Source organism: Mrakia frigida (assembly GCF_051309035.1).
Source record: "Mrakia frigida strain ATCC 22029 unplaced genomic scaffold BDY24scaffold_18, whole genome shotgun sequence".
Lineage (NCBI taxonomy): Eukaryota > Fungi > Basidiomycota > Tremellomycetes > Cystofilobasidiales > Mrakiaceae > Mrakia > Mrakia frigida.
Window position 1 is genome coordinate 407,851 of NW_027481263.1, and position 11,438 is coordinate 419,288.

At 54.4% G+C, this 11,438-nt stretch overlaps 4 protein-coding genes across 4 annotated transcripts; all 4 read right to left on the bottom strand.

The window, feature by feature from the left end:
• Window positions 1–255: 255 nt before the first annotated feature.
• On the bottom strand, window positions 256–2,073 carry BDY24DRAFT_415826 (uncharacterized protein; the record flags this gene model as incomplete). The annotated part of the gene is made up of 3 exons (XM_076643504.1): window positions 256–1,617; window positions 1,737–1,859; window positions 1,978–2,073. The coding sequence occupies 3 exons, from the start codon at window positions 2,071–2,073 to the stop codon at window positions 256–258; spliced, it is 1,581 nt and encodes a 526-aa protein (XP_076496038.1).
• A 353-nt stretch (window positions 2,074–2,426) lies between these two features.
• On the bottom strand, window positions 2,427–4,061 carry BDY24DRAFT_391405 (YqaE/Pmp3 family membrane protein). Its single transcript, XM_076640792.1, has 8 exons — window positions 4,007–4,061; window positions 3,581–3,612; window positions 3,425–3,455; window positions 3,278–3,315; window positions 3,173–3,199; window positions 3,050–3,082; window positions 2,910–2,934; window positions 2,427–2,578 (listed from the first exon to the last, which is right to left on the bottom strand). Coding segments are annotated over exons 2-8 (174 nt in total). The 5' UTR covers window positions 3,583–3,612; window positions 4,007–4,061; the 3' UTR covers window positions 2,427–2,560.
• Window positions 4,062–6,907: 2,846 nt separating this feature from the next.
• On the bottom strand, window positions 6,908–9,463 carry PEX28 (Pex28p). Its single transcript, XM_076640793.1, has 8 exons — window positions 8,970–9,463; window positions 8,773–8,788; window positions 8,578–8,677; window positions 8,217–8,503; window positions 8,021–8,127; window positions 7,732–7,917; window positions 7,250–7,635; window positions 6,908–7,123 (listed from the first exon to the last, which is right to left on the bottom strand). The coding sequence occupies exons 1-8, from the start codon at window positions 9,449–9,451 to the stop codon at window positions 6,978–6,980; spliced, it is 1,710 nt and encodes a 569-aa protein (XP_076496040.1). The 5' UTR covers window positions 9,452–9,463; the 3' UTR covers window positions 6,908–6,977.
• A 192-nt stretch (window positions 9,464–9,655) lies between these two features.
• On the bottom strand, window positions 9,656–11,238 carry BDY24DRAFT_391411 (uncharacterized protein). Its single transcript, XM_076640794.1, has 5 exons — window positions 11,193–11,238; window positions 10,926–11,123; window positions 10,047–10,841; window positions 9,800–9,969; window positions 9,656–9,708 (listed from the first exon to the last, which is right to left on the bottom strand). The coding sequence occupies exons 1-3, from the start codon at window positions 11,202–11,204 to the stop codon at window positions 10,149–10,151; spliced, it is 903 nt and encodes a 300-aa protein (XP_076496041.1). The 5' UTR covers window positions 11,205–11,238; the 3' UTR covers window positions 9,656–9,708; window positions 9,800–9,969; window positions 10,047–10,148.
• Between the last annotated feature and the right edge of the window lie 200 nt (window positions 11,239–11,438).

An 11,438-nucleotide genomic window follows, 5' to 3' on the forward strand; every position in this document is an offset into this window, starting at 1 on the left:
GTTCACTCAGTTCACCCCGCTTCTAACTGACACGCAAGGATAGGTATCAGCTTTGTACTCTTGCTCCGATCTCCAAAAGTTTCCGGGTCGAGAGACGTCGCGACCCGCTCGAGATTGAGACCTCGAAAATCGAATCCCCGGCTGTGATAAGATGAAGGGCTTCTTGCATCTCCCCGATCTAGAGAGGAAAGGCGCTACGATATCTTTCCTAGATGCTTTCGTTTGAGTCGCAGAAGATTACAAAGTTCATGCAGATCAAACGTCGACGTCGGACACCTCCTCCGAACCGTCCCCAAAGTAGACGTTCTCGAACTCCTCCACGTGTGCTTCAAACCACTCGTACGACTTCCGGTTCATGGTTTCGTAGGTCACTTCGAGCTTCAGCAACGGAACCCTTCCTGCCCCCTTCCTCGAAAGAACCAAACGACGGATCGCTCGGTTTGAGATGAGAAGGTCGTAAAGCTTCAGTTCGGTGAGGATGGGGCAGAGCCCTTCGAAGACTCCTTCCTCTCCGACCTCGGGGATGGTGAGAGCCTTGATGGTCGTGTCCGAGATGGTCTCGAAGAGCACCGTGAAGGAGAGGGAGAGGAGGGAGGGGAGTTGGCGAAGAAGGGACAGGATGGTTTCTTCCTCGATGTCGTCGCGATCGTAGTAGAGGTCAAGAAGTTGGAGGTTGGAGTGGTGGGAAGGTAGGTGATGGGGTGGGTAGAGGTAGTTGGGATAGGCGTCACTCTCCTTGAGAGAGAGGGAAGTGAGGAGAGGCGCGACGAGGTCGAAAGGTTGGAGAGGATTGTCGAACTGATCGTCGGCGAGGTTGAGGGAAGTGAGGGATAGAAGCTCGAGTCTTGACGTGTTGTCCATCGTGGGTAGGATGAGCGGCAGGTTGGTGCAGCCCCTCAGGCTGAGGAAGGCGAGGTTGGGAAGGAGGCGGAGGAGAGGGAGGAGTGAGGACGATCCAGGATGCTGGATGATGCAGCCGAGAGAGAGGGAGGTGAGAGATGGGAGGTGGGAGAAGGGAAGACTGATGATGGATGGCGGGGATCCCGAATAGTGGAAATCGACTGCGCGGACCTGGGTGAGGGGAGGAGATCCGACGAGAGTCCAGAGGAGGTCGAACCTGAACGAGGTCCCAGCCGACACATCGATCTCCCGCAACCCAGTCCCCCTACTCCCCAAGCTCCAGCACAATCTTGAGATCGTATCCGCGCTGCCACGCTCGCACCGAAAGCTGAGCGTTCGAAGCGGACCCTTTTGGAGGTGGGCTTCGACGCGGTCCAGTTCCCTCTCCGACTTGCCAGTCAACCACAGATCTCCCCAGAGAGCGCGATCTGCGAGGAAAATGGTCCTCCAACGCCTCGAGACGGCTGCAAGTTGGAAAGCACGTCCAGAGGAAGGGACGGACCTGGACGTGAAGACGAAGAATCGACCGATAGCGAGGAGAATCTCAGGGGGGAGGTGGTCGATGAAAGGCCTCGAGCTGAGGAGGGAAGGGACGAGAGCTTGAGTTTGGAGGAGGAGATCGTTGAGGGAGTTGGTTTTGGTGGTAGAGGAGGAAAGGATGGAAGCTTGGAGGTAGTCGGGAAGGGTAGAGAGATGCTCGAAGAGGCGAGGGACGTCCTGAGGAAGGATCGGAGGGAAGTCAATGAAATGGAAAAGAAGAGAGGCATGCAAACTCCTTTCCTGCTCTACTGTCTTGCTGAGGTGATAGATCGTACATTGGACGAAGAGAATCTCACCTCGTTTGCTGCAGCGATCCTTCTTCCTTCCTCGCGGAAGAGAGACTCCAAAGCTCGAAGTCGGTCGAGGACTTGAGCTCGAGAAGAAAAGAGAGCGAGCTGAGATCCACCAATCTTGACGGCCTGAAGTAACGACAGTATTTTGGTCAGCTTAGGATCGTTGAAGGGGGACGAAGGAAGGAGGCGAGAATGGTGAGGGAAGGGAAGGGTCGGGAGGAGAAGGAAGGGAAGTCGAGCTCACCTCGTCGAAGAAGGTCAGCGCCTCTTCGAAGGACTTCATTCGAAAGGCATCCACGCCTCGGGTAAAGGGTTTGACCCAGGGAAGAGGAGGAATCATCCTGTGTCTCGATGAGTGGCGATGAGAGGAGGTTTTGGGAAGGAGGAGGAGGAAGGTAAGCGGTTGGTGGGCAACTCGAAAACGATGAGCTCTCCCTCTTGTCTTCGCCCTTTCCTTTTGTTTGGTGCCTCGCCCGGTTTGATCACTATTCACCTTCCTTTGAGCTACTGCTATAGTAGGACATCGTTGGGAAAGCTGATACCGAGAATCGACCGAGGAGTCGAGCGCGTCGTGACAAGATCTCTCTGCTTTCTGCTTCTTCCTCTTCCCTTGCTTTCTCTCATCACCAACTCAGGCATCGTAAACTCGGCCGCGAGATAGCTCTCCGCTTTCCAAATCTGCTGCGAGGCCAATAAAGCTAAAGCGTCGTATATTAATCGTTGAAAGGTCAAACTGCTCGTCGTCCTCCTCCTCTCCTCTCCTCTCCTCCCTCAGTTCCCGTTCTCGCCTGAGCGAGGTCCTAGGCCGCGTGAGATGCAGAGGTAATCTAGTACTTGAGGATAATCTGGAGACGAAGCAGAAACGGGAGCGGGCGTCAGTGGTTTTGACGAGGACGAAGTGGGAGACGGCTGAGGGAGAAGACGAGCGGCGAGAGGAGGGAAGTCGAGAGGCTGAGCGAAGCGAACAGAGGGAAATGGTGTCTCCCTCATTCGAACCGCAGGCGGTCTATCATCACTTCCCCAACCCGACAAGCAAGGAGTCCTCGCCTTCTCCTCGCTCGTTCTGCGTCGTCCACCGGCGAGGCAACGACGCGTCTCCATCACTCTCTCACTCCCTCCAAAGTCCTCCGGTGCAGAGGCACCAACAGTGTAGAAAGGAAAGATGCTGAGACTAACGTAGAGAGCGTGGATGATTCCGGGACTGAGAGGAGGAAGGGAGAGGAAGGAAGGAGGTCGATCAGCTTGAGCTCGATTGTCTTGTGTCGAGTGTCGACGAGACAACCCCCAACGCTCAAGAACAAGTACAAAGTACTCACATGTATCCAAGGACAGTCAACAGGATGTTGATGCTGAAGTTGAGGAAAGAAGGGGAGAAAGAAGGCGTGAGCATGAAGCGACGAAAGGAACGGAGGGAGGGAGGGAGGGAGAGGAGGACGTACAAGAAATCAGCTCCGCATCCTCGCTCACTGTAGAAGTCAAACCAAGAGAAGGTCAGCAAGCTAGTTCTTCATTATAGAGGGTTGAGCGAGGAATGGGCGACGTACAGGAAGACTCCGAGAGGAGGGAGAACGATAGCAAGAATCTGCATGGAGTCGAAGAGGAAGGAAGAGGTCAGCTCGTTCCCTCTCCTGCGGCTGTATGCACTTCCTCCGACTTCGTCCCATCACCAATCATGGGAGAGCTCTACGAACGATCTTGAGGATATCAGAAGCGGTGAAAGCCCTGTGACGAGAGAGGACGAAAGAAGGGGAAGGAGGTGAAGAGGGGATCAGCAGCTGACACGAGGCTGACCTTCCAAAACGGAGGGAGAAGGGTTGAGCTGAAGCATGGAAGAGCGAGAAACTTACATTGTGGATGAGTTGAGAGTTGGGTGGGTTGGCTGTTCGACGAGGGAAGGAGAGAAGAAGAAGACGAAGAAGGAGAGGGGTCAGGAAAAGGTGAAGGGAAGGAAGGATGGTGAGATCGCCCCATCTCCGCTCGTTAGGAAGGTGTGTGCTAGCGTCACCTTCCTTCTCTTAGAATCACTCTCAGCTGATAGAGAGGTAGTAAGGTAGAAGGAGGAGGTGGTTGCTCGAGCTCGAACGAGGAAGAGAATCAACTCTTCCTCGCTTCTACCTCCTCTCCCCCCCTCTCTCTCTCGTCCAGCATGGCCACCTCCTCCTCCCCTCCTTCCTCCCCTTTTTCCACTCTCTCACCGTCCCACAACCAGCTCACACCTTCTCCCCTCGTCACTGGTGCACATTTCAGCTCTGAAGAGATGACTTCTTACGCACGTTTGGGTGAAAGTTTGGGTGAGAAAGGGAAGATGGAAGTTGGGTGGCGAGAAGACACGGCCCCTTCCCACCTGTCCTTCCTGATCCTCTTTGCTTTGGAAGGCACGTCACCTCGCAGTCGTTTCTTACGGCTCGTCAGGGGTGAGAGTAGGTTCTGTTCGGCATGAAGAGTTTCAGCTTTCAACCGAAGGGCTTGGGCTGAGCTCTTGGGGACTGCGAGAAAGGGAAGCTTTGCGAGAGGAAGGAAGGATTGAAGAGGTTTCGGCTGCCTGGAAGAGGGAGCGAGGGAAAGAAACGACGCGTCAGGGCTGAGGTTCTGTTTGCGATCTCCCTCCTGCTCTGCCCTACAGCAGCATCTGTCCTTTAGCCAGACGGAGAACAGTATCGAGAAGAAGCCCTCGGTCAAATTTTCGCCTCGAAGATCTAGCTTCGGAGGGCAGGACTCGTCGCGAACGGAAGAAGTTCAACGTCGTCGTTTCAGCCCTCGTTCGTCTCTCTCTCCGTCTCGCCTTCTGACGTCTCCTCAAGATCTGAGTAGCTTACTGTAGGTTCAGATGGTACAGAGCAGCTCAAAGTTCGATGTGCGTTGTCAAAGCAGTTCTTGTGGATTCGAAACGACTAAGATCGGTTGAGCGTCGATGTTCACTCTCGTCTTTCTTCTCTTCTCAACGTCAAGACTGAAGATTCCAAGGCCACACCGGATGAGAGAGCCACCGACAGGGCCTGACATACGTCAGTAGCCGTTACTCAACTAGAAACTCAATGGAAAGGAAAAGGCGAAATCGAAGTCGTCCCTGGACGCGTCGAGCTCGATCCCAAATGAATGATCTGGCGACTTCTGAGCATCCAAACGTGGTCTCGTCTCGCGACTGTCGAAGGAAGCCACCACTGAGGAACTTGGAAGACGAGTGACCATCTTGGGGAAGGAGGAAAGACGGGGTACGAGTGAAGATGAAAAAGAAGAGAGCGAGACACTGTAGCAGTCGAGTCCGTCCGCTTCCTGGGCTCTGTAACGACCCCCACCTCCACTCAAGCAAGACTATCGTCAAGAAACGGGGGACGTTGGACGAGTGTTGAGGTTGGATGTACAGAGCTCAGAGGAAGACGGAAGCAAGAAAAGAGAAGCGGGTGCCAACTCTCGTTGCGAGCTTTCTTAGTTGATTGAAGATGTCAAGCAAGAAGGAGCTCAATACAAAAGCAGGAGCCACGTGAATTCTCTTGCATCCCTATCATGAAGAGTCGAAGAAAGACAGGGAGCTCAGAAGAGGTGTGAGGCTGGGGAACGCGTCTCGCAGGAACATCGTCTCTCCGTTGCGAGTGACGGACTAGACGATCTCCCGCGAACGTATCAAACGGAGCATACACCACCACTTTGCCCTTTACTTCCCTTCCAGCGCAAAAGAAAAGGAAAAGGACCAAAAAGAGAGGAAGAAAGGAACAAGATGAACTTCTGAGACCGCCAGACGCGAGCTCTCACCCACTCGCCTCTGATGCGGTGGGAGAGAGCGACCGCGAGGGTTACCAGAAGAACGTTCGGTATACCACGATCTCATGCAAGAAAGATGAAGCAGCACAGATAAACATGGACGAGAGAGGGAGGGGCAGGTTGGACGACGCGCCTCGTGGGATTTCGCTTTTATAACCGTAACGGGCTCAACGAGGTCTCACGAGGATATCACACGTCACCTATCCCAACCATGTAGAACCTCTCTTCCTCCCAGAACCCAGAGCGAAACAGAGAACATGAAGAGGGAGAGGAAAGAAGAGCGACCGCTGGATCCGATGAGCTCGGAGAGCAGGGGCGAACAGGACCTTCCGAGGGAAGATTTGCCGCCCTACTTCCCAAACCCAGCCGCAGAGAAAGCGCTTCGTCCCATCTCAGAAATAGACGAGAACAGGATCGAAAGAGAGGAAGGAAAGGAGAGGAAGAGAGACGACTCGTGAAGGAAGAGATGGAGGAGCGACGGTTCAACGTCTTCAAAGACAGAGTGCACATCGCTCCGAAGGATCCTCTTTTACGCGAGAGGCACCTTCGAGCCTTCATTGATACTGCAGAGAAGAATGTAAAAGAGGAAAAGGGAGGAGGGAAGAAGGAACGACTCGTACAGCGAAGATGACGAACCGACGGTTCTCCTCTCCTTCTTCCCAAAGGACAGAGAGAGAAGGGAAAGAACGTCGTTCACCACCTTCTATGACACGAGAAGCCCCTTACCAACCAGAAAGAGGAAACGAACGAAGGAACGAACGAACGCACGAAGGAGAGGGAGGACGACTCTCGTTGCGGACTCACGTCCACCTCAAACGACGCAGACTCCTCTCCTTCTTCTGTTCGAAGAGAAGAACGCTGCGTCACCCGAACGACCCGACACACGAGAAGCCCCATCCCTTTCCATCCATCGACTCAACCTCAGAAAGAAAGAGGAACGAGAGAAAGGAACGAGGACGACTCGTGGTGAACCGGTCCTCGAACGACGAATCCCGTCCTCTTTTTTTCAGAGGAGAGTTCGCCGATGGATCGGAGCCGGCACGAGAAGATCCTCTTCCTTGAGTGAAACAAGAGAAGGAAGAAGAAAGAAGAGGGTGGATGGATGGGGTTATGGTTTGGAGAAGAAAGGAAGGAGGGGAGGAGGAGAAAGGAGGAAGGGAGCTCTCGGATTCGGAGTTCGAACTTTTTTCTCTCCTTAGTAACCGACTCCTTTTTGCTTGTCTAGCACGAGCAAAGGATCACCGAGTGAGCAAGAGCGAGCAAGATAGAGGACAAAATTTGAAGACATGAGCAGTGAGCGAACAACAAGAAGGGGAGAATCATGAGACCAAACTATCGAATCGCGTCCTCATCAAGAAAGGGTCCTTTTCTTTCATTGCCGTCTTCTTTCTGCCTCTCTCTCTCCCTTCCTCCTAGCACTCGACTCGATCGTCAAAGGCAATCATCAATCAACCAGCTGAACCCTCTTCGATCGAAAGCCGCTACTCAAGCCACCTTAACACCTCTCCTCCACCATCTCCTCCTTCTGACCGTCCCAACTTCCACGTCCTCTCCCGTCGGTCCCACAGGAATCGAGCTCGTGTAGGGAGTCGCAGAAGGCTGATGATGCGAGTTGAGATAGGACCATCCCTCTGTGAAACACCGAACAAAGAACGGAGGGCAAACAAGTCAGCACGAAACGAAACCGAGACGCGTCGAACCGAACCCCGCCGACAGTTTCAGCCTCAACTTTGAGCGAGCGAGAGTAATAAACTCACCAGCGTCAACGCCCACCGCCCCACCATCGACCCACTCCCCACCTCTATCAACATACCACTCCTCTCCCTTCAACCACTCCCACTCCTCCTTTGGTTCCAACACCAACTCGTTCAACCCGTGCACCACCGCTCCTGCCTCTCCTGCCCCACCAGGCAACGAGCTCCCAACTTCTCTTCCACCCCACGAAGGCTCTCCCCACCCTGAACTTTCCTTCGCACTCGAACTTGGGGTGGAGAACCTCTGAGATTCGTAGATGGAGACGGTTCGACGGGGAAGGGAGAGGAGGTTGGGTGGGATGCGATCGTTGAGGATGAGGAGGTGAAGTTTGGAGAGGAGGGAGGTTAAGGAGGGTGGTGGGACGAGGGGGAGAGGGGTTGTTGGTGGGCTGTGAGGGAAGAAGAACGAGAGGAGGAAGGTGAAGATGAGCGAGGGAGGGAAAGAGACGAAACGCGACGACAGAGATGAGGAACGACAAACGCACATAAGTCCGACGAGAAGAGGTCCCCATCCGACGGGAAGTAGAACCGCGTAGGGAGGGATGGAGGAAGCGAAGAACGAGAGAAGAAGCAGCGAGACGAGGGAAGCGGCGATGAAAGTTTGGTGGAGAGGATGGGTTGGCGAGAAGAAGGTCGTGAGCGGTGATGCGAGAGAGTCGTAGCCGTCGGCACTGTGAACGCAAGAAATGGACAAAGAAGAAGAGAAATGAGCGTCAGAGGGGAGGAAGGCAAAGAAAGGAGAGTGGAACGAAAAGAAGCGGACGAAGAACTCACAACATCCCCATGAGATTCTGAATTCCCTGGATATTCTGGTAGTACACCGAAGAGAGGTTGGCTTCGGCTTTACGTTCCTCGATAAGTGCGTGAGTTTGGGCCGAGGTCTGCGTGTAGGAAGCAGGAGGAGGAATCAGCCTCGAACGCGTCGTCTTCACTCGTCCCGGCTCGACGCGTCTCTCGCCACCAAACTCACAGGGCCTTCAGCTTTCCCACCCGCTCCCCCTCTATCCCCCGACGTCCCACTGATCGAGAAGCTCCTCCCTAAACCTACACTCCCTTTCCTACTCGGCGAACTCGTTCTCTCCCTCCTCCCAGCTTCCTCGTCGCTCCCTGCTCCCGATCCTTCGTCCTCGTCCTCCCAAACTAGGGTTGCTCGAAGCGTCGGAAGCGAGACTTTGAGCGGAGGGAGGTTGTACGGTGCGAGGAGGAAGGCGAGAAGGATAAGGGGTGGGAGCAGAAGGAGGAGATGGGGTTTGAAGGCTGCGAGGAAGAAGGAGAGAGAGAGGTGAGCTCGAGCGAAGGAGAAGCACGAGGGAACGGAGATGGGAACGAACAGAGGATGGTCCAGGAGATGAGGAACAGGACGGAGTGGGAAGGGCGATGCCAGAAGATGAGTTGTTCGATGTGGTCTTGGAGAGTGAAGAGCCAGCCGATCTGTAGGGTAGGGAGTAGAAGGGAGGGAGGGAGGAGCGGGAGGGCCGTTAGCCGAGCTCAACGAAGGAGGGAGGAAGCGAGGGAGCTGAGCTGACTTTGAGGACGAATTTCCTGGGAGCGAACAAAGAGGAGAAGGTTTTCCGAGAGTCAGCTATCGAATGATAAGGATTTACGTATAGACAGGATCGAAGCTGAGCTTGAAGAGAGTCGAAGAAGTGAACGTCATCCTCCTCCCTCCCATCTTCGAGCTCACCGCCGTCCTTCCTCCCTTCCTCCACACCTATAGACTCACCTGAAGTTCTGCGTCGTAGTCGTCAAATTCAACTCCTCCTTCTTACTCGTCAACAGCCTCCTCCCTTCCGAATCGACGAGCTTGCTCGCTCCAGCTCCAGCTCCTCCTTTCCCCTTCGTCTTTGGAATTCCAGGAACCACAGCACTCAGCAGCAGGTCCGAGAGCTGAGTAGTATAGCTTTGAGGTAAAGCTGTAGGGGCTGTTGTGGGAGGAGGAGGTGGAGCTGGAGTGGTTGAAGAAGAGGCAGCTCGAATGGCGAGGAAGGGACCATCGGAGGAGGAGGGGAAGGGACGAGGTTGCGAGTTCGGTGTTGTAGAAGCTGGATCTTGGGAGAGACCAGAGGAGGAGACAAAAACGGGTTTCGCTGCTAGAGGGATAGGGTGAGAAGGGTGGATGGTCATGTTGGGCGTGACCGTTAGGGAAGAAAGAAGAGAAGAGAGGGAGGAGGAGGAGAGGGAGCTCATTTCGACGAAGCTCGACATGCGATAATCTCCCTCTCTCCTCCTCCTTTTTCTTCTATTGACTGATCAAGATGATTCTTTTCGAAGGCTGGACGCACTAATCGATCGACGACTATGTCATCGGAGATTCGAAAGGTGCTCAGGACTTCAAAGCTCGACCTCGTTCTTGCTTCTCTCACCACATCTTTGATCTATACCGCTGGCCCCGATACTGTCATGAAAGCTCATCGATCTAAGGCCATTGCTGACCCGTGAAGTTGTCCGTACATCGTCTTGAGCTGTTGTAATGGAGAGGCGAAGGAGCAAGCAGGTCAGAACGAAAATCGGACGCGTCGAAAGGAAGAGGGCGAGAGGAGAAGGTTCGCTGACCTTCGAGAGAGTTGAGGTCAGAAGTAAATGAACGTAGAGTCGTAGGAGTTCGTTATGGCGGGAAGTAGGCGAAAAGGAGGTGGAGGTGAAGCTGTTTGAATCGGGCGACGAAGAGAGCGAGATGAGGTATGTTTCGAGAGGTTGAAGGAAAGTGATGGAGGAGAAGGAAGCTGTGGGAGTAGGAGCAGAAGTAATCAGTCTCTATGCAGACGGGAAGGTCGAAGCGAAGGAGGTGAGGGAGACTCACTCGAGAAGGGAAGGTCTCCGTGCGTCGAAGGCCGACGCGTCGACGTCGAGTCGAGGAACGCTACTCTCCTCACCACCACCAGCCCTCCAACAGCCACCCTCGCTAACACACCTCAACGTCAACCTTCCCTCGAACTGCCTCTCCAAAAAACCCAATCTCACTCTCCAACCTCACTCGATCCTCCTCCGTCCCAACGAGCAACCTCAACCTCCCGCCTCTCCCAACCCAACCCAGCTTCAACATCCTCCGAGCGATCTCCGCTCTCCCAATCGGCGCTTGAACGCTCCCCATCCGGTGTAACGGAGTAGGCGAAGCCTGTTCCTCGCTGGACCTCAAATCAAGAACGACTTCGTGCCGAGCGGGAGAGAAAGAAGTGACGGCGAAGGGGAGGGATCCGAGAAGGACGAGCTTGTCAAGACGATCCCAGAACTGAAGACTGTAGGGAACGCGACGAGGGTCTCCCATGGGTCTCCAGATGGTCGGGTAAGGGATGTTCGTGGGCATGGGAGGGTGGAGGATGGTGAGGGTGTAGATCGTTGGGTTCAATCGGTTGAGGATCTGCGTCTTGAGGAGCTGATGACCTCTGTCTGCTGTTGCTGGGTGGAGGATGATCTCGAGAGATTCAATGGCGAGGACACTTGCGTGATGAGGGATGCTGAGGCGGGAGGCTGGGACGAAAGGGAAGACGGGGAGGTTGAGGGCTTCAATGTTGGAGGAGACGAAGCCGAAGTGGAGGGAGAGGTGATGGATCTGGGTGAAAGAGAGGTAGGGAGTGATTCTTGATGGCTCTATGGACTGTGTGAGCGAAGAAAAAGGTGAAGAACTAGGTCAAGAAGACGAAACGAGGAGGAGGAAAGGACGGAAGGACGCTGAGCTCACCGAGTCGGGTTGCGTCGTCTCGCAGAAGAACCGATCCATCTGGAGGTGCGAATCGAGTTTGACCGTACGATAGAGCAAAGAAGAAGCCGCTTGTAGGAAGTCCAATGAGACTCGGGAGAGTAGAGCGAGTACGGGAAGGTCTGCGAGGCGGAGGATGTGATGAAGGACGTCCCATGGCAAGACGAGTTGAGCTTCGGTCTGGAGGGAACGTCGAGATCGGATTTCAGGACTGGGAGCGAAAGGAGACCGCTGGGGACTCCTACTGACCTTTGACATCATCTAGGAGTCCAAAGCGAACTTTGGAGAGGTGGTGGATGGCGGTGAAGAAGAGAAAGGAGGAGCTCGCCTTTTGTTCCTTTCGACCGCCAGTACGCGCCATCACCCTCCCCCTTTCCCTCTCTCTTCCTTCCTACAACTTTCCAACAGTCACTTTCGGCTCTTCGTTATCCTCTTCTCTACCTTTTCCTTCTCCGTACGAGCGAGAGATTGCGTTTCACTACTAAGGAGCCGTCG

What these genes read in the sequence shown, in the direction of transcription:
- BDY24DRAFT_391405 (XM_076640792.1), bottom strand. An exon ending in CTTCTGATATCCTCAAGATC is followed by an intron (nt 3,316 to 3,424) that starts GTTCGTAGAGCT and finishes GACTCCATGCAG; the next exon opens with ATTCTTGCTATCGTTCTCCC. An exon ending in TTGACTGTCCTTGGATACAT is followed by an intron (nt 2,935 to 3,049) that starts GTGAGTACTTTG and finishes TCCTCCTCTCAG; the next exon opens with TCCCGGAATCATCCACGCTC.
- PEX28 (XM_076640793.1), bottom strand. Translation starts at nt 9,451, where the DNA reads ATGTCGAGCTTCGTCGAAATGAGCTCCCTCTCCTCCTCCTCCCTCTCT. An exon ending in CATCTCCTGGACCATCCTCT is followed by an intron (nt 8,504 to 8,577) that starts GTTCGTTCCCAT and finishes TCTTCCTCGCAG; the next exon opens with CCTTCAAACCCCATCTCCTC. An exon ending in GTGGGAAAGCTGAAGGCCCT is followed by an intron (nt 8,128 to 8,216) that starts GTGAGTTTGGTG and finishes TCCTACACGCAG; the next exon opens with ACCTCGGCCCAAACTCACGC.
- BDY24DRAFT_391411 (XM_076640794.1), bottom strand. An exon ending in AGACGACGCAACCCGACTCG is followed by an intron (nt 10,842 to 10,925) that starts GTGAGCTCAGCG and finishes TCGCTCACACAG; the next exon opens with TCCATAGAGCCATCAAGAAT.